The sequence below is a fragment of the Panthera leo genome, chromosome B3, assembly GCF_018350215.1.
Source record: "Panthera leo isolate Ple1 chromosome B3, P.leo_Ple1_pat1.1, whole genome shotgun sequence".
In the NCBI taxonomy this organism is placed as follows: Eukaryota; Metazoa; Chordata; class Mammalia; order Carnivora; family Felidae; genus Panthera; species Panthera leo.
The window spans coordinates 55,190,736-55,211,830 of record NC_056684.1 but is presented as its reverse complement, the minus strand read 5'-3'; the positions used below and the strand labels follow the sequence as shown (position 1 = coordinate 55,211,830).

At 40.7% G+C, this 21,095-nt stretch overlaps 1 protein-coding gene across 1 annotated transcript in view; it reads right to left on the bottom strand.

Moving 5' to 3' along the window:
• Positions 1-21,095, bottom strand: part of FBN1 (fibrillin 1) — a 232,824-nt gene that overhangs the window by 41,157 nt on the left and 170,572 nt on the right. The window contains exons 32-43 of the mRNA XM_042942113.1: positions 19,296-19,418; positions 19,030-19,152; positions 17,756-17,881; positions 15,604-15,726; positions 13,455-13,577; positions 12,990-13,154; positions 10,343-10,411; positions 10,121-10,246; positions 8,803-8,925; positions 7,993-8,151; positions 4,944-5,015; positions 1,358-1,483 (exon numbers count right to left, since the gene is read on the bottom strand). Coding sequence (XP_042798047.1) covers positions 1,358-1,483; positions 4,944-5,015; positions 7,993-8,151; positions 8,803-8,925; positions 10,121-10,246; positions 10,343-10,411; positions 12,990-13,154; positions 13,455-13,577; positions 15,604-15,726; positions 17,756-17,881; positions 19,030-19,152; positions 19,296-19,418 — 1,458 coding nt within the window. The remainder of the gene's footprint in view (positions 1-1,357; positions 1,484-4,943; positions 5,016-7,992; positions 8,152-8,802; positions 8,926-10,120; positions 10,247-10,342; positions 10,412-12,989; positions 13,155-13,454; positions 13,578-15,603; positions 15,727-17,755; positions 17,882-19,029; positions 19,153-19,295; positions 19,419-21,095) is intronic.

Below are 21,095 nucleotides of genomic sequence, written 5' to 3'. Positions count from 1 at the left end.
CTGTGAGACGGACACCAAAAGTTGGAGTGCTTTGTAATCTCAATATCCACTGAGTACTACCCTGACAGCAAAGTGTTTTACATTGGTACAGCTATAGGCTTTCAATCTCATAGGGACAGTAAGGTCTGGGTTAACTTGGCCATCATGGGTGACCATGCCTAAGGGTTTGGGATCTCTGAATAGAAGAGAACAAGAGAGGTGGCAGGCATCCTAGCCATTTATGAAAGGGGGAAGACTGGCTATGAGGAAGGCAGGCTACTTTACCATCATCAGCTCCTCTGCTGTGGGCTCCTTTCTTTTCTCCTGCATCATGCTTCCTCTCCGGAACACCTTATCCTTGATGGCCTTCCAAAGCACAGGGGCTAGTGCCAAGGTCTGAGATGACTATTTCCTAAGGAAGGTTCTGAACGGCTATCACCCCATTTACCCCTCTCCGGGAGGCAGTAACATGTGCCCACCTGGCCATAGTAGCTAAAAGCCTGGTGAAGAGAATTTAACAAGCATGTGCTTAGGGCCATAACTTTACTCATGGTCTGTAAGTTGTCCCTAGTCTATGGGAAAAAAAGGTTTTTTAACATTAAAATATTGACATATGTGCTCTCATACATGCTCTAAGGGGTAATAACCCTTTCTGACAAGAACAAAAATTCTGCAAGAGGCCCCAAGTTTAAGTATTAAATAGACAATTATTCCAGCTACCCTAGGGCACATGGTATATTTAATAACCAGCAATGTCCCTTTTACTAAAATGTGAAAGTACACTATCTTCCCCAGATGTAGGGGAATATGAAGTGTTGTGAGGAATGCACGGCATCACAGTACATGCACATGGCAAGGGGAGGTAATGTGAAAATGAAAAAAGTACCACTTGCACACATGCCAACATTCTTCATATAAAATTAAATTTGCTGTTCTTGCCATTTGGAATTCTCTCATGCATTTGGAATATTTGCATTAACCTTGTTTTCACTTGGGAGTAGCACAGGCTCCGTTTGGAAGGGAACACTAATTTTGAGATTCAAGTAAAGATGACCGCCCACCACTCCTGCTCACTTTTAAGCAATGAGAAACAAAAGCAATCTATGCGACACACCCAGGAACTCAAGGCTTTCTTATATCAGCTGGGAAATCTAATATATTGTGTATAGGATGGGGCTGGGGAGTGCACGTCCTGCTTTTTCCACGGGGACTTAGGGAAGTTTTTCCATGAAAAAATGATGTTCCACATGGTGCCCTACACTATTGCTAGAGCTTGATGGATTGTGAAATTCCAATGTTGTGAAATTGGCCAAGTGTGTGTGCGTAAGTAGCTTGTCAGTTGGCTCATTCCTGGACATGATATAGTGACATCACTTACCTTCACAAACCAACAACTTGTCATTATAGAAAAAGCCCACTGGACATTCACATCTGAAGCTGCCAACCATGTTGATACACACTCCGTTTTCACAGACCCCTGGGATCTCCCGGCATTCATCAATATCTGAAAACAGAGCAGCCATACATGAGTGACAGCACGGCACTGAGAGTCGGCAGCTTCTAACTCCATGTTCTACATAAGGTCCACAATGAAAAAAGAGAAAGTGCATGGGTGTGTGGGTGCGTGGGTGTGTTGGTGGGTATGTGTGTGTTGGGGTGGTGACAGTGGAAAGGGGGGACATCAGTTGATAGCAAACTGAAATAACTAAACTGCTTTCAGACACTCATGTGTCTATCTGGATTTAGAATCTTTTTGGTTTTGTTCTGAAACAAACCACGTAGGCGCCATCTTGGTATCCCCTGGGCACTATGCACTGGGTGAATAGAATAAAGTGACAGCTGAGAATAAACGGCCACTCTACCCAAAGTGTGTGGTGGTGTTTGACTAGAATGGGAAAGGAGAGCTGGTGAAGAACAGAGGAGCTTATGGTCATAGCCAGCTCTGATCTTTCAGATTCCCCTTCAACATCCCCTTCCTCCTTCACATGGTTTTGAAAAGGAGGTACATTAGGTCTGGGGCTGTGAGCTAGGCCCATGCTGACTGTGGGGGCCAGCACTGAGAAGGGCTATAGCCACAGACTGTGGTTTCCTAAGGCCAGGGGCTGGGGCTGGCTACAACTCCACTGTGTTACCAGACCCTACCATGCCGTCTGATCAATGTTAAGCACCAATTAAAATTTGGTAAATTAAGAACCAGTATCTGGAAGTTGGGACCGGTGAGCATTAAAACAGGATCCAAGCAGGAGTGACAGCAGAGCCACAACGCAGGCTGTGAGAGCAGGGCTGGCCGGCTGGTGAGGTGGCCTTGTGGGCAGGTCTCACCTCCTCACCAGCCTGGTGGTCCAATCTCTTTCTGACCTGCTCTCAACTCCCAACCATTCAGTGTCTTCTAGGATAATAACAGTAAGAGTGTTAGTAGTGTCTCACTTGCTGTGTACCTGGCATATTTCTCAACATTCAACCTGGATTTACTCACTGAATCATTACAGCCACTCTACGAGATGGTCTCCAGGTACTGTGACAACTGTCACTATGCAGATGATGAAACTGAGGCCAAGCCAGCAGAAGAAACTTGCCAAAGACCACAAAGCTAATAAGAGGCAGAGTCAGGATTTGACACGAGGAATCCGCTAACAGGCTATCCTATCTCCCTCAGGCTTTTGCACGTCACAGTCAACAATCTTCACAAAACCACAATCAAATTACTTGTTATCCTGGAGGGCCCTTCCGCCACTGCTTGTTGGAATTTCACAAAGTGCTTCAGAAGCTGTGAAGGGATGTAAAGCTTTGGTCTTTCCAACCCACTAGGTTTGTGTTACCTCGCCGTTGAGACACTTCCGTATACATACGATAGTCAGGAGCCTCTGCAAGGACTCTGTTTGCCTAAGTCGTAAGAAGGGCCACAGTTGTGGAGCTTACAAGAGACACCGCGATTTCAGAATAATCATACTCTAAAGCCAACCTGCTTTGAAGAAGTTTGACAGACCACAGGTTTATTTTAGATCCTTTTCTAAAGGGTTTGATTTTGTTCAAAGGAAAAATAATCTCTTTAATGGAAAAAAACAACTTAGAGTATATTGCTATTTTGAATGCAGGTGATTATGTTTTTGGATTTTTCACATATTTGCCATTCACGTTCTTAAAAGGCTATGCAAAGTAACATCACAACTGTGAATGATCAGCAAACAAAAAGATAATTCAGACGACATTCTTTTATTATTTAAAATGTGAGACATTATGTTCACATTCATTTATTTTAAATATAAGTGATGTATTATCAAGTTTAACAATAATAGACTGGGTCAAATTTCTAGCCATTGTTAGGCATAAAATAGCAAAAGGATATATTAAAAATTGTATTTTCTTTTCCTGTCTGGATTTCATTTGAACTTCAACTTGGAGAAGTTTATATTTTAAGACAAGATTAATAAACTTGCTATAGTTTTAACCCCATACGAATGGGTTCTATATGCCAACAATCTTAAGACCTTTCAGAAGGAGAGTATAAAGCTCAAATAAAACAAAGTTTCTCAGTCATCTAAATATTTTGTCATGGTGGAATTTGGTAACATTAAGTATATTGCTAACTATCACATTTCCAGCTTTCAAGAGCTTGAGGCAAAGCAAGCTGTGAGTCAGGACTGGATTTGGGTCCCGGCTCTGTTATTAATTAGCTAGGTGACCTCGGCTGAGTCCCTTCCCCTCTCTGGGCCCCTGTCCCCTCAACTGTAAAGCAGTGCATTTGAACTGGATGATGTCTGAGATGTCTCCAGCTCAACTAGTAGACGACGTTGGTGCTGTTTCCAGTCTTTTGCCTGCTGCCAACCTCGGAGGGCAGGCCTTGCTGGGGGACATGCCTGGTCTGTCCGTGGAGAGTCATTATTATTAAAGACCACTTATCTTTGGATCGGAGATTCTAGGGAGATGAAAAGATCTGTTTTGGGAAGGGGAAAAACAAAGCAGCGAGGGCCAGGTGTTTCATGCCAATGTCATTTAGCAGTTTTTCTTTCCAAACCATGAAGTTTCTTTGGACGTTGACTAGACTGTTGAGCCATATGGATTTGGCACTAAGAGAACCAGGCTGATTGCTGGACCAGACCCTTGTTTTCTTAAACAAGGTCATTGGAAAGGCTGATGTGGATTTCAGTTTACTTATTAGGAAGAAGGTGGAACAAAGCGAGTGGTGATGTTTGCTACTAGACACAACTGCTCGGACTTAAGACGGGCATCTGAGGATGCATATAAATCACACAGGGGAAAAACTCTGAGAATGCAATAGCTTTCCATCTATTTTTATGTTATTTTCTTTTAAACCACAAAGGCATTGCCTCCATTGGCCGAATGCTGTGCAAGACTTCTGAATCTTGCACAAGCATCTCGAGCACTGCAGTGGTCTCTGCTCCAGTTACCAGATGGGGCCTCCGAGTGGAGTGGCCTCTTTTTTTTTTTTTTTTTTTTTTATTGCACATCTGAAATTCCCAAAGCAGATAACCTGAGGAGAATCCATGTGAGATAAAACTGATCCCCTAAAGTGCTTTATGTGTACAACCCACACATAAAGATTGGTATGAAAAGTCATATTAAACTCATGTCATAGTCAGAAGGAAAGATTGGGAATTATAGTCAAAGCAAACGTCAACTGGCCCTACTCCCAGAATCTCTCCCTTTGTTGATGCCTAGGGTTGGTTTAACTAAGCTTGATTGTAATTTTGTGAAAAGCTTTCCAGTCCCCTTAATCATGAGCAACGAATGCTGCCGCCAATTAGGTGGAGCGACACGGGGTGTTTGCGGTTTGTTTCAAAGTAAGAATCAGTGTTTCAATAAAACTAAATGGCATTGTTTCACTAGTTTTTCCTTCTAAGTAAAAAAAAAAAAAAACAACCTGAGAAAAATAAGGGTGTGTATTCCTGTTTTCAAACACAAAGGCAAACACAGAAAATTCCAACAATGGCATCATAACTCACCAACAGGTAAGCCGGTGTAAATGTCAATGACGAAGCCTGGCCTTTGACTTCCACAGAGTGTAGCAAATTCATCTGCAGTAATTCATTAAACAAAGATGGGGTGAGAGGAGTGAGAATAGGGGTCAGCAAAGAGCAATGACTGGGTCGAAAGAAATTACTTTGGAAACATCTTGCAAAATATTTATCTGTATTTTGAGGAATTTAAAATAAAAAATAAATCTGAGAATCCCCACAGATGTTGTAACCTTGTCCTTAAGGCAAACGCTGAATGAAAAGCGACCTCATGTTGACGTAATACTGAGGAAGAAACAGAGGTCTCCACATCACAGCCCACGCATTTGTATGAGCTTGCCTGTAGGAATTTGGGTTTCTAGAAGGATGTTGTTCAGCTCTGAACCCAGGGACTGGCAAGAGGGCCTCTTTCCACTCACATGAAGGGATCTGGGATTTTAGGAATGCTTACAAAAATCATTTCCTCAGTAGATTGGGGGGAGACTGTAGCAAATCTAGCCAAGTTCTTGACATCAGGTCTATTAATGACTAATTCAGTTCAAACAACCAACTTATGTCATTACTTCAGTTTTTGGAGCTGGATTTCATTTGGTGCAGCTCTTTCCTTCTTTCTCTCTCCCTCCTCCGACCTTCTATCTTTCTCTTGCTCGTCTGAATTCATCAAAGTTGATAACAGAGGATGAACTAAATGTCATCTGCAGTCCTTCTAACTCAGAGGTTCTGTAATTCCAGATCATGACTGTAACTGATATAGCATGGTATCAATTTAAGCTCAAGGTGGTCATTGCCTTATTGGTCAAACCCACTAAAAAGTATAAACCGTCTCTGAAAGTAGTTTGGTCAAAATGTAGCATGTTCTTCTTCTACTGCTTTATTTCCTTCATATCTGACTGTCTACTTTTAACAAATATAATGCCAGCTGACACTGGTCATCCAGACATATTTCAGGAACTTCTAAAATGTGTGCAGATTACATACCTAAATGAAAAGCCATGACTAGATTTGGCCAAGATTCAACATGAATAAGAAATCTTGCATTTTAGATAAAAAATATGCACGTTCTTAACTCAGATACTTTTGAAAGGAATGAAAGTCTTTAGTAAGGGTTTCCAAAACAGTCTCTAGGGGAACACACAATGATCCATTAAGATAAAAAAGAAACTACTAAGCCTTTCATTTCTCTTCACAAAATCTAATTTAAAAGATTAATTTTGTATATATTTTCTAATAGAACAGTTCATGAAAATAACAAATGCAATAATAAATGCATTTTTCAATCTAGTTGAAAAATATATGTAGAGATATATACACATATACTTTTACATGGAAACGCACACATCAAATAGGTGTAACCCCCCTGCTTTTTAACTGATAGGTATGTGTGATCAAAAGATTTGAAGACCATTGGTGAAGATCAGGGGTTAGCAATTTCTTTCTTAACGGACTAAAGAGTAAATATTTTAGGTTTTGTAGGCTGTGTAGTCTCTATTAAAACTACTGAACTATCCCATGAAAGCAGCCACAGGAAATATGTAATCAAATTTGTGTGGCTGTGTTCTAATATAATTTTATTTATAGACACGAAAATTTGAAGTTCATATACTTTTCAGGACATAACATATTATTCTTTTGATATTCCCCAACCTTTTAAAACACGTAAAAACCATTCTCAGCTTTGGGCCACACAAAAATTAGTGTGGGCTAGATTTGGCCCAGGGGCTGTACCTGGCCAACCCCTGGTCGAGAGACGTCTTGCAGACTGTGGATAACTCATAGGTAATTCTAAGTGATGATTAATACATTATTTCTAGAGTAAACAATGGAGGAACTGGTATATTTTACTAAAAAAAAGAATATTCTGTTTCACATGCAATCAGATAGAACCAGACAAGAGATTTAGTATCTTACAGATCACTGTGGGGAACAGAGTAGATACTACAGAATACTATCAATAACTGCATCACAGTTTATTTAACTCTAAATAAGAACATTAGTAAATGATGTCATCATTTACCGTATAAGAACCACGCACCATTTCACTTCATTTACTCTAAGGACATGGGTTAGACTTTTTTTTTTTTTTTTAAATTTTTTTTTTAACGTTTATTTATTTTTGAGACAGAGAGAGACAGAGCATGAATGGGGGAGGGGCAGAGAGAGAGGGAGACACAGAATCAGAAGCAGGCTCCAGGCTCTGAGCCATCAGCCCAGAGCCCGATGCGGGGCTTGAACTCACGGACTGTGAGATCGTGACCTGAGCTGCAGTCGGACGCCCAACCGACTGAGCCACCCAGGCGTCCCTAGACTTTTTTGTTTTTAAACAAATAACATTACATAGATTTTTCTCTATGAGGATATACGAAAAAATTTCTCTCCAATCTCAGTACCATGAAGAGTTGCACTTTCCTTTAGTGTTTAGTTTGCTTTATAGTCATTGAGACTCTTAGACTTGATTATCTCCCCCTTTTTATATGAGCTGCTAGAAAGTTTGGAGCCAAACTTATTGCTCATCTTTGGCAAGTGTGTAGAAATTCCCAGCTTGGATTTTTGCGTATTAGCCTCGCTCCTTGCTCCAAGTTTCTTACCCTTGTTTGCCATTTGCCTTAGGCCTTCTTATTTTACATTCAAATCTTTGTGGGCTGCCTTAAATTCTTTTTGGAACAAGACCAGTTATAAATAAGTAAGAATAATAGGAATATGGTTCACCTATTTGTCATATCGCTTCGCCTAACGTTTCTAGTCTTTCAGTTACGTGGTGAACTCCATAACGATAACAGTGTTTCTGTTTCTCCCCTCTATGCTGAGTCTGTAAGTCTGGCGAGTGAGCTAGTGTACAAATTAGACAGTGTGCTCTGTGACTCAATTTTCAGCTGGAAGGACCAGAATCAACTGTGAACTTACACAGTTGCCTCTGTGAGCTAATTTTTTGCTTAGGAAGATAAACGACGGACTTTTTTCTTGCCTGGCTGAGACTCATTTCTCTCAACAATCCATGGGTAACTTATCAACCTATGTTTTTGGTAATGGTGCAACTCACCTGTGCTCGGGATGGGACACTGTTCACAGGGCTTATTCCAGGCCCGGCCAATGTTGTAGGAACAACAGCACATCTTCTTGGTCATATTGAACAAAAGTTCTCCATCGCAGGTCTGGTTGTCAGCGTAATAGTTTCTGTAGCACAAACTTCTTCTCATATCTAGAGGGAAGGGGATGGTGATACCATGGGGAGAGCACACTGGATGTCTAAGAGGATACTCAAGGAGTATGTTTCTTTTGGATTTTATTGTAACTTGACTTGGATGAGAGCAGGAACAGCCTGCTCTTACCCAATTTTCTATCCACATCTGCCGCTATAAGAAAGGGGACTTTGAGAAATGTATTCCCTGGGATTTGGGGCCACAGAACTAAGTCATTATGGAGCCGCAGCATTAATAAACTTTACACGACTCTCCACCCAGACTCTTAGTAACAATTCTCCACTGCTATTTGGCAGTAATTTTCTCATTTCCGACTCATGATGTTTTAATACTGTAAGTCAGTGCTGTAAATATAATTGTATAAAGATACACCCAAAGTCAAACAAAAGAAGTACTATTAAACCGTTGTTTGGGATTTTCCAACATTACATTTTAAAGAAAACTCCCAACCACCCACACAAGGTGGGGAAAAAAGGCCAAGCTTATGGTTTACAAGGGAGGAGGCTCTCACAAAGACAGTGGAAGGGTGGCAGGCAGCACTCGGTCTGATGAGTAACATAACACTAAGGACCAAGTGCTGGGCTTACAAGCTCTTTTTCTCTTCACAGATGAAGATCGGACATGCAAGATTAAGAAAAACTTGAACTTACCCATGCAATTATTCCCCCCATTCACTTGCATGTAGTCTGGAGGGCAAATGCAGGTGTAGTTGCCGACGGTGTTGTAACACGTCCCCGGACCACAGATTCCGGGAGTCTCACATTCATTCACATCTGTAATCCAGACAGAAAGTGGTATACGAATATGAAAGCTTCACTCTTTGGAATGGCCTGATACTCAGTGTCAACATAAATGTCGACAATGGAGGAGAAAATCCACAGGGCACTTTGAAATCTGGATAACAAAAATAGATGTTTAATTCATCGGTGCCCTTTGCCTATGCTAATGTGTATGTTTTCAGGAAAGGAAGTGCCAGAAAAAAAGGTTTTGCCTTCTGATAAGAGTTCCTAATAGAGGAGTCCATAACATCCTGAAAGGCATGCAGAGATGGAGATGTGGAGAAATCCTTCAGAAAGACCGCTAATACGTCATATGTTCACAAAATCTGTGGAAGAATATAATAGACCCTGAAGCCATTCAACAACCACTTTCATGAATTTGCACTGGTAAGGTAGAATGGAAGTAGGTATTTAACACCTCTATCCCCATTTTCAAACACAGAGGTTGACTCTAATCTTTGTTGATTCCAGGGGTCTTAGAGCTGTGTTATATACACTGTGATACTCAATTAATACACAGTGAGGTCATCCTTTATCGAAGTCACCTCATAAGCCTTTTGGAGAGCCAGAGGCATATTTCTCCTCCAGGATACAGGGAAGTATCTCCCTAACTAGTCATGTGACTCCCTCATATAGATGAAAACCATCTTTCCCACCACAGTCTATGGCCCAAGTGCTTTGAAAGCCAGAAGCGGTCAATATTCTCCATCTTTCCAATAACACAGGATGAACAGGAATTATCACTTACATCATAAGACCAAAGAGGCTGCCTTTTTAAGAGAAGCTCATTTTGGTTCATTAGTACAGATAAGTGGTAAAGAACAGGAAGAAGAGGAACTCAGTGCTTCCCAGAATACAGAAGTCCTTGAAATGAGACCTGAGCTACTCTAATATAAATGGCTTTTCTAAAGAGCCCAGAAAACTGCAGGCATAAGTGAGACAATGGCCTAAGATAATAAAACTCCACTTTTCTCAGAAGAAAAGGAATATTTGGGGTGTATCAGAAATGATATGCCATCAGTAACATTCATGCAAGCTGCCACAAGTACGGCACATTTACCTGGCTAGGTTCATGTTTAGACCATTGCGCTATATAGTTAAATTCTTAGTTTTACTGGTGACTGTATACTGGCTTTTGAGGTCAGTTCTCAATAGCTGAAAGAACTGATCCTCCTAAAGGACCATTTACCGTCACACACTCGGGTATCTTCGTTCAGGTAGTAACCGGTTGGACAGCGGCACTGGAAACTGCCGAAGGTGTTGATACATTTCCCGCCTTGGCACAGTCCTGGGAGCTCCTGGCACTCATCAATGTCTGTCAAAATGAAAACAACAGCATTTCTTCAGCACTGTAAATAAACCCAAGGAAGTTCAAAATGCGCATACTTTAAGATCAAGGATACAGAATTACCTTCCAGGATGACAGTGATAGGGTTGGGCCGAAAACCTTCTCCTCCAGGACAAAGAATTTTGTACTCAGCTATTGAAACGAAAAATCAAATGGAGTTCTTTTGAATCTAAAATTTCTAGAAATAGTATCCTCAAGAGAAATACTGACATAGCCAACTGAAAATATTCATTTTCAGGAATCCTTAGCAGTTACCCCGCCCATCTTAAGCAAGTTAACAACTGTGTGTATGCGTGTTATTTTCAAATGGCTTTTACTAAGGGTGCCAGAAAGATGGAAGGCCACTGTCCTCAGTCTTTGGACCCACCACCTACCCTCCTGGCCTCATGTTCCTGTGAACATGTTTTCTTCATGTTCATCACTAGTAGTAATGAAGTAGTAGTTATTGTCATCACTACTTCTTTGTAAAGATTTTCTTCCCCTTTTTATTTTCTAACAAACTCCTCCATTTTTACATTTTGTTCAGCCTTACTTCCTGGGAATTACTGCCTCCCTTAATAATGTTAATCAGCCTGTCTCCAAAACTCTTTCCAAACAGAACCTTAGGGAAAGCTGTTCTTTCCTGGTTCCCATCCCACTTTTGTCTTTAATGCCTAGAGATCTTTCTTGCCCCTCTATTTTACTGAGTGCAATACTGATTCCCTTGGTTTCCCAAACCAACTTTCTACATTGTCCTTTCATTTTCTCCATTAATTCTGTCATTCAAGTATTTCATTCAAAAACATTTATTTCTGTGCCACGCACCAGCAGTGTGATACTTACAGGAACATGCGAGTAAGAATGAACCTAACTGGAGCCTCTGGGTGGCTCAGTCAGTTAAGCATCTGACTCTTGATTTCAGCTCAGGTCACAATCTCAAGGTTGTGAGACAGAGCCCCACATCAGGCTCAGTGCAGAGTACGGAGCCTGCTTGGGATTCTCTCTTTCTTTGCCCCTCCCACGCGCACGCGCGTGTGTGTGCGCGCATGTGCTCTTTCTCTCAATAAATAAATAAACTTAAAAAAAAAAAAATGAACCTAATCTGCTGTGTCATCCTGGTGAGCTTTGATAAAAATTAGCTCTTTCATAACCATCCTAATCTTTCCAAATCTGATAATCCCTCTCCTGGCTTTCTGAAATGCTATGTGTATATGCCTAAATGTACACATGTATATATTTCAGTTCCAGGTCTGATCCAGTTTGGGGTAGTGTGGACCCATTGCTTTACTAATAATTTTTTTTAAGTTTGTTTGTTTGTTTATGAGTACAAGAAAGAGAATTCCAGGCAGGCTCCATGCTCCGTGTGGAGCCTGACACAGGGTTGGATCTCAGTAAACCTGTGAGACCATGACCTGAGCCAAAACCAAGAGTTTGCCACTTAACCAGCTGAGCCACCCAGGAACTCTGCTTTGCTAATCATTATTAATCAATAGAGCTGACTCCCCTACTTAAACACCTTGGTTTGCTTCTTTCAACGTCAATGAAATTAACTATCTCCCTCTTTCATTTTTTCTTTCCTCCTCTTCCTCTAATCATACACTCTTTTTAAGTCTCCTTTTTCAGGTCACACCCTGCCTTCAAGGCCCAGGGAAAAAACGCACAAGGGCATCACCATCTCTGCCATTTCAGAACTGACTTCCCTTTCTGAAGAGAAGAAAGAAGGTGCCTGCTAAGCCTTCATCCCTGTGCTGAGTGCTTGACATGAACGACTTCTTTTAATTCTATGAGGCATTATATGAATGAGGAAGTTCAAGTCTTGCTAAGTAATTTGCCCAGAGTTACATTGGTGCCAAGTGATATAGAGTCCTAACTGGAGCGAGGAGTGCTCCTTCTCCTGCTCATGGCACTGTTTCTGTTCTTTCTTCCCTTTTTGAGACCTACGCTCAATTACAGCTTTTATGTTTGGGTCACACTTTGCTAGCTGTACACTTCTGGAGGGCAGAATCTAGTCTAATTCATCTTTGCACACTCAGAGTACACACTCTAGGTACCCAACAAATAATTTTAGAAAAAGTGAATAAATGAGCCTTCCGCAGGGAAAGAATCAGTACCTATCCCAATATACACTGTTAGCAGCAGCATCAACCTTTGCCTAAGAAGCCACATCTGACTGGATCCTCATATAGGACCCACTTAGAAAAATGTGAAGCCTTTTCTATTTTTAGGAGACTTATTTATGTCCTTAAAATCACATTCTAAAGCTTTCTTTCAAGTAATACCATAAGAATAGAAATAACCTTCCCTTTTGTATTTACTTAACTAATCACTTTTCTTTTACCAGGGACCAAGTGTCTAACCTATCCTAGAGCTTTTGATAACTAGCCCACACATCTATCGATGTGTTCCTGGAAGGTAAGCAATATTATATAAGTAACCTAGCCTGTAAAAATCTTCTTTAAAATAGCGCTATGTACTTTTCACTCACATAGAAATGAAATGTCACCTGCCTGCCCCACCTGCCCTTTTAGTACAAGCCAACTGGGGACTCTTCTGACACCCAAATTGGGAATGGGGTCCCTCAATAGGGCTGAGAGGTTTGATCTCCTTTCCCTGACTAAAGACTAGAGACTGGAGGCAGCTCCCTCTTTCTGTAGCTTCTGTCCTGTGGATCTAGAAAGGAGAACTGGCCTGAGCAGGAATAATAATAATAAACAGGAGGATGTACACTTACATGTGTTCACAGGAGGGCACAGCTCACAAGGAGTACCCCAGGCTTTACCCAAAGAACAGCAGCAGGAAGCCTTGGAGACACCAACTCCAATTTCATTGCTACAGGCTGTATCTCCATTGTCTCCTCGAGGTCGAACATCCAGATAGCAATTTCCAGAGCGGGTATCTATTTACCATGTATAAACAAAAGAGTGTCAAGAATATTCTCTCTATGTGAGGGCTGGATATTGAAATCCATTTCAGAAACTGTTTAAAAACTGCAATTTACTTTTACCACGAAACTAAGAAGTGCCCAAACACATATACTGGGAGTTTACCTACAGAATAAAAAATAACTGAAAGTATAAATCAGATTTAGGCAATGTTTAAATTTTTATGGTATTACTTTTTTAAAAATTTGAGAATGGAATGTTCAATGCTGCTTTCAAAGTAAAAGTATACTCTCTAAAAAGTTTTAAGATCTTACCAACACAGCCAACTCGAGTTGGATTCAGCTCAAAGTCGGGTGGACAGTCACAGGTATAGCTGCCTGGAGTGTTGACACAGTTCCCACTGATACACGTGGTTGGATCCAGACATTCATTAACATCTAAAACCACACAGCAAAGGGCACAATTATCAGCCAATGTGGGGCAGACGTCACCATACAACGGTAGCAGTGGATCTGGGGCTCCCAACAAGAATTTTAAGAGTTACTAGTTACATTACACCTAGAAATACGGTCTTCCACTTCTGAAATAAAAACCCCTCAGGAAGGAAATATGTCATAGTCTTTGGTCTTTTTCCCCTGGAACACATTTAGCATTCAAATTTGTCATCAGGAGAAAATATAACTTTGGAACTAGGAAAAATATTCCAGTCAAGGTAACTGAAAGGAAAACACTACTGTGACCTCGGTCAACCAAAAATTCAGACACAGGTTTTAAGAAAATATATTTAATATGTGTGGCTTGTTATTTCATCAAATTAGAGCAAGATGTCCCAGGGAACCCTTAGGAGCAGGCAACTTCTGCTGCTTCCCCAACCGGGCACGCTCGCCTCGGTGCAGCTGCGTACAAGGCAGACACTCGCACAAGGCTTAGTGTGCTTCCTCAAGCCTGCTAAGAGTCACTCTCCCATCATTGATGCTGTGTGGAATATTTCCCTTTCAGTTTCTATTCCAAAAATATGTACAGACTTCCGGATTTAAGATGTGGGTTTTGGCAAATTCCACCTCGTGTAATCCTTTTGTCTGTTTTGAACACTGATGAAATACTTAAGAACAGACAAGCTGACTCAGAGAGAAGAGAACGGGAAATGAGGATACCTTTCTCCTTGGGTTTCCCTCCCAGCCTACTGTGGACCTGGTAACCTTCCTGTAGGTTCCACTGCAGAAAATTCATTTGCTCAGATTGCATGTGAACTTGGAGGGACAGGGAAGACTAATAGAAATGAGGTCAGACAGAACGATGCTGATGGTAAGCTGGGGCACTGAGGAAGGCATATGGGTCCTGGAGAGGCAACTTCCTGAGGCATGCTAGAGGCCTGGCTTGGTGTCATGAGTTTCCATCAAAACAAAACAAAACAAATACAACAAAAAACCAAAACAAAAAAGACAGAAGAATGCCTTTGGGAGGAATACCCTGGTCTAGATTTATTTCAGGGAGGTGGTCATGGTGGTGGTGGTGGTGGTCATAAACTGGAGAGCTACTGAATCACAGCTTGTTTAGGTAACTGGAAAAAAAAATTTTTCCCCTGAAATTCTGGGCCTATCCAGAATGGAACATGATTCCTCAATATCCTTGAATAGACCAGTGGCCCAGGAAAGAGAATGCAGATGTCTTGCAAAGTCTTAACTCAGTGCCAAAGGGAACAAAGTGACGGTCCACAGAGGGCCTATAGCTTTTCTAATTTTTTTTCTTATGTTCCCTGAGAGTCCCCTGCTCTATAAGAAAATGATCTACACACTAGAAATTGGTGGCTGCGCTCTCTGTATCACATTCTCTGGTGACCACGGACAGGCCACGATGGGAAGGAGTGGGTGTTACAATGGAGAAGTGCCAGGAGAAAACTCATGATCCCAGTGCACGGCCTTCAAAAGGAACCTTTCTGGGGCGCCTGGGTGGCTTGGTCGGTTAAGCGTCCGACTTCGGCTCAGGTCATGATCTCACGGTCTGTGAGTTCGAGCCCCGCGTCGGGCTCTGTGCTGACAGCTCAGAGCCTGGAGCCTGTTTCAGATTCTGTGTGTCCCTCTCTCTCTGCCCCTCCCCTGTTCATGCTCTGTCTCTCTCTGTCTCAAAAATAAATAAACGTTAAAAAAAATTAAAAAAAAAACAAAAAACAAAAACAAAAGGAACCTTTCTGAAAATGTGCCTAAGGAGAAAAGGAATGGCTGGGAGACCTTTCAGCCAGAGCACCCCTAGAACATTCTTCTATAGCCACAAACTTGACTGTGAGGCTATAAACTCTGTTCCTTCAATCATCTGCCACTCTTTCCTCCGCATCCTTACATGTACCCTGTTCCAGGAAATTAATTCTGTGACTCTGTGAATATTCTTGTGAGGTCCCAGTGATACCCCAAGAGCCAGGTCCTCAGGACACCTGGGAGCAGATTTTGATGGGAATGGACGTCTTACCTGTGCAGTTCCCGCCACTTCTGTCCAGTTCGTAGCCTATCTCGCACTCACAGCGGAACAGGCCGGGAAGGTTGTGGCAAGTTCCAAAAACACAGATGTTCGGAAGGGAGCACTCGTCGATATCTTGGGGAGGGATACAAAGGGGGAGAAATTATTATTATTATTAATTATTATTATTATTATTATTATTATTATTATTATTATTATTTTGCTAAAGGAACTGCCCAGTATCATTAGGCACCTCATGTTATCAAGAAAACGAAGACTGCTGGGGCGCCTGGGTGGCTAAGCATCTGACTCTTGGTCTCAGCTCAGGTCATGATCTCAAGGTTTGTGAGTTCAATCCCTGCATTGGGCTCTGCACTGATGATGTAGAGCCTGCCTGGGATTCTGTCTCTCCCCCTCTCTGACCCCTCACCTGCTTGTGCTCTCTTTCTTTCTCTCAAAATAAATAAATAAACTTAAAAAAAAAAAGAAAATGAAGACCACCTAACATCAATCCACATGCTTCTCCTAAAGCCTGTTAGATGATTTGCCAAGTATAGTGAAGGCTCTTACGTGAGAGCTCCCTTTTTTCAGCCTCCATTACATGCCAAGCAGCAGGCTAAGCATTACATGTATATAATTTCTGGTCTTTCACATAGATCCATGTCATTTTTGTGAAGTAAAAGTCAAAAAGGCTACCTTAGACCAAATTCTTTTGTTGTTCTTATCTATACAGTCATTGTTTTTTATCGTGGGTTATAAAATTTTACAGACCACAAAGGCTTTGTGGTAACTTTTGTAATCAGTTTTATAATCTTCTGTATCCCTAGTGCTATGTTGTGTGCTTGCTATTGTTGATGGAGATCCAAAACTGCAGACACTTCTTCCAGGCCTTGGTCCCCGCCTCACATTAATGTTCTGCGTGTGTAATTGACACACAGGCACATTATCAGCCTTGAGACTGGCTTTAAATAGCTATAACCACTCTGCAGGCAATGATTTATATTAAGAACAAACAAACAAACACAACCTTCCCTTATAGCATGAAAAGAAGCAAAATTTTGTGCCTATTTAGGTTACCAGAAGTGGCACAGTACCTGTTTTCCTTGGATATTCAGAGTAACAAAAGTAAACAACGTATTAGGCACATGGTCAAGAGCATAATCTGGTTTCTTGCTTCAGAAGAATTTTATATCAAACTCTGCATATTTAATATAAACTTTATAAAGAACACCTAATGGTTCCATAACAAAGAAAAGTATTTACATAGAACTGTATGAGGGAATTAGTATACACGCCATAGCTAAAGACTGATTTTGAGTTAATGTCTAATTACCAAGCAACAATTATTAGTTATGACATTAATCAGGGTCTTGTTTAAACTTCTACTGTCAATGGTTATCATTTGTTTATTTCTACTGAAATCTTTTTAGTTCATGGTAGACACTAATTCTTGTCAGTGAGGGATAATGCACTTAGATTTGACAAGTGTGGGGAAAGAGAAGAACCTTGTGTTTCCTAGTGGGTGCCAGCCTTAGCCAACAGGCTCCCAGGATTCTTCTTGTCTGACCAACACTTCTCAGAAAGACAGAGACTTGCACTGGGAGACAGCATGACATATAACATTATCCCTTACTGAATGGATTTGCAAAGGATTGTTCCATATTCACATGTATTAGATATTTAGAGACCATGTGAGACAAACCCAGTACATTATTCTACATATGGAGAAGATTATCTGCTCTATTATTTTAAAGCTTTTATTTCTAGAAACCAAACCATAGCAGAGATTAAAAACATATTTAAAGAGAATCCTTCAACAGGACATTATCAGGGCACTTTGAGCTCTCTCCCCCAGCAATGGGGATAAACAAGTCGCACTGAGTTAACCACACCTGGTTAGTGTCTCTCTCCTATGGCCAATGGGTGTACTCGTGTAGACCATCTGGCCATGGTTGGCCATGCAGCTTGTGGTCAGAAAGTTGAGATTTTCTCTGTACAAAGAGAAATCATCCAGCTGGAGACCTAATACCTCCACAAACTGAATTGACCAGCTTAGATGTGAAGCCAAAACACACCTCAGTTAAAAAAAAAAAAATCAGGAATGTTTAAATAACCTCATCTTGTCAGGCTTTACAAGGGCCCCGGCAGCTTCCCCATCAGTTACCTTCACAGGCTTTCCCATCAGCACTGGGCACAAAGCCCATGTCACATTCACAGCGGTATCCTCCTGGGGCATTTAGGCACTGGCCATTGCCACACAGATTCAGATTCTCAGAGCACTCATCAAGATCTACAGCCAGAAAGAAACACAAGTTACTCTTCCTTAGTCAGGAGGTTCCTAGTTCCTCACATCTGACATTTTTTTATCATTATCAACTTCCTGAGTATTGCAGTGTTTCATCAAATTTCTATGCGATACATTTAAACTCATTCTTTTTTCTCCTTTGAATGTTAGTATTGAATAGTCCATGAACATGGGGTTCAGATTCAGAATCCTGAATGCTAAATTGTCCCTAGTGATGTAAAATGAATAATAAGTCAAATGAATCATTCAAATTAAGGCTTTTTCAAGAAGGGTCACCCACATGAGGACACATCCATGACAGGAAATAACATGCCATGATTTGTGCCTATTTCTTAGGTTTCAGACTCAGCTCAGATGGGCAGCAAAACACCTGGGACAGCAACTACAAAGGAAGCCAAACGTTCCTGTCGGCTTAATTTTGACTCAGTTTTGCTAATAACCACAGGCATTAAATATCAAGCACATGGACCATGTATGTCTGATATGTGAAACTTTGAATATTTTCTAAGAAGTAATGGAAGGTTTATGATGACAAAATTTCACTGAGTTAGACATAAACAATTTCAAATATGCTAAAAATTTTCAATGAGTTGGAAAAATTCCAGGTAAATCACTGACTGGGCCTTAGTTTCTTTTATGTTTAAGTGATGTCCTGTGAGCAGAATGTTCAGGATATATTAATGCTTTCAAGTCATATGAAATGGATCTCAGTATCTTATTGAGATCTAGAACATCTGCAACCCTTCAAACATAGCTTCGTACAGTAAGCTCACTCAGGTTTGGTATAGGAACGAAGCCCACAGTGAGAAATAGGCACAAAAATATAAAGGCTGAGGATTATAAAAAGAAGCGTAATTTTTTTAAAAAAGTAATGACATCATTGCATACAATGATACCCATCAACTATATAACTGTATATATGTATGTATTTTTAGTAGCTTCTGAAGTCTCCCTAATGGACCTGGCTCCAAATTTCCATTCCACAGGCATGTAGTTTCACATAACTAATCTTTTCTATTAGAAGTTGTCTATAACTGACCCAAACTTCAGGCAAAAACCTGATGGTCTGAAAGCTGTGAAACACCTGGCTTCTCTGATTTCCATTTCTGCAGTTGTTCCCCACACAAGCCTACCTGTACAAGTGAAGCCATCGCCCGTGTATCCTTCTTTACAAAGGCAGCGGTAAGAGCCCATGGTATTCTTGCAGTCTGCATGTTGGCTGCACATGTGGGTTCCATTGGAGCATTCATCCAGATCTTATGGAAAAAAGTCACATCGTTACGAACAGAAAGCATGACCTTTAAAGTCAATAGTATACAAATTTTTTACAGAATAAATATCTTCATGTTTATAGTCCAGGCAGCTCATGAGAAGCAATTGCTGCTGTTTTCCAACCCACCAGTGCACTTAATGCCATCTCCGATCCACCCGGGGCTGCAGCTACATTTGAAGCTTCCTGCCGTGTTGGTACATACAGCATGTCTGTCGCAGTTGTGTGCTCCAATTTCACATTCATTGATGTCTGGAAAAATAACCAGTGGTTTAAAAAACAGTAGCACAAATGCCTTCTTGGTCTTTTAAATAACTCGGCAATGGCAACTAGCAACTTCAACAGTTGACTCACTTTCACACTTTCCACAGTATTATGTAGATTGGTTTAGCATCCACATATATAACTGCATATATTGGACAGCTTTAAATTCCAATTTATAAAGAAAGAACAATATGATGCTACTTGCTATTATTAATTCTAAGTATCTTCCATTATTTTAATGTGTCCAGTCATCGCAAAACAAAATGAACCTCTTTCAAGTTGAAGACTTTAAAAAGTGGTTTGCCTAACATTCTATGGTATCAACACTCATGGTCACATGTTTCTATTCCCGATGTTTTTATTAAATCAACTATAAAGTAATGGTGCACATTGTTTTCATATCTTGTACAAAGGAATACAATGTTGTTGGCATACTAGAAAACTTTTTCACTCAAATACTATGTATTAAATATATTTTATTCTCAAATGGAATTACTGTATTATTTAATTATGCTTTATTTCTATAAAAGTTTTACTTCAGGTATTGCTAATTCAAGCATTAGCAGAGAATTTTCCTTAAGGCAGTGAGTGAACCATCTTTCCTCTCACTTCTTAGAGTTCTAGCAGGTTGGAGACCCAAGCCTTCTGGTATATTTCATGTAAAATTCAAATCAATCCAATGCAGATTTTTCTGTAAAAGGAGTACCAGATTAAGGTCATATTACTGTTAAAAAGAGACAACAGGATTAAAATGGAGTCACTTGTGCTAAGCCCCTTATCAGCAAACCGTGGCTTAATACCTAACTTAATTGCAGCCTCTCCCAGGAATGAAACCTTTAACCAGTCAACCTGGAGTTACCTGGTTAGCACTAATGAGGTAATCTACCTGATAGAACTCTTTCTGTCCCCATAGAAAGGTGACCTTGTCTGAAACCATCTGCTCCTTCCTTGTTTCTATCTCTCTTTACACCCCCAAAAAAGTCTTCCATTTTGTACAGCTCCTTGGGGCTCCTTTGTATTTGCTAGATGGGATGCTGCTGAATGAGTAAATCGTGGAATAAAGCCAATAAGACCTTTACATTTTATTCAGTTGCATTTCTTTTTTTAACATGACTAAAAGACTCCAAATTCTTGAAAGTTCTCCATTCTCCAAAATTCCATTTCCAAATTTAGCCAAGATGGATTCTATAATATAAAAGTGCTATAAAATGTAAAGTGAAATGTTATTTTTCTCTGATATTGTGATTTCTAAGAAATAAACCTTGGTCTTTATCCCTGTTTCTGGCACAGAGCTCCTAAAACTCTTGGAATTACCTATTGATGAGAGCACAAAGGTGTATTTTGTTACATTTATGAGGTAAATTTTGGACTTCACCTAAGCATGGAGTTTGTTGCCAGGAGAATCAACCATGTGATTAGAGGGTTAGAACTTCCAGTTTCACCCCTGACCCCCATGGGAGAGAGGCTGGGGTTGAATCAATGGCCAATGACCAACGATTTGATCAATCATGCCTATGTAACAAAGCCTCCAATAAAACCCAAAAAGCTTCTGGATTGGTGAATATGTGGAGATTCAAGGAGAATGGCTTGCTCAGAGAGGGCCTCGAAGTTCCACACCTCTGCCCCCTACCTAGCTCTATGCATTCCTTCTCTCCGGCTGTTCCT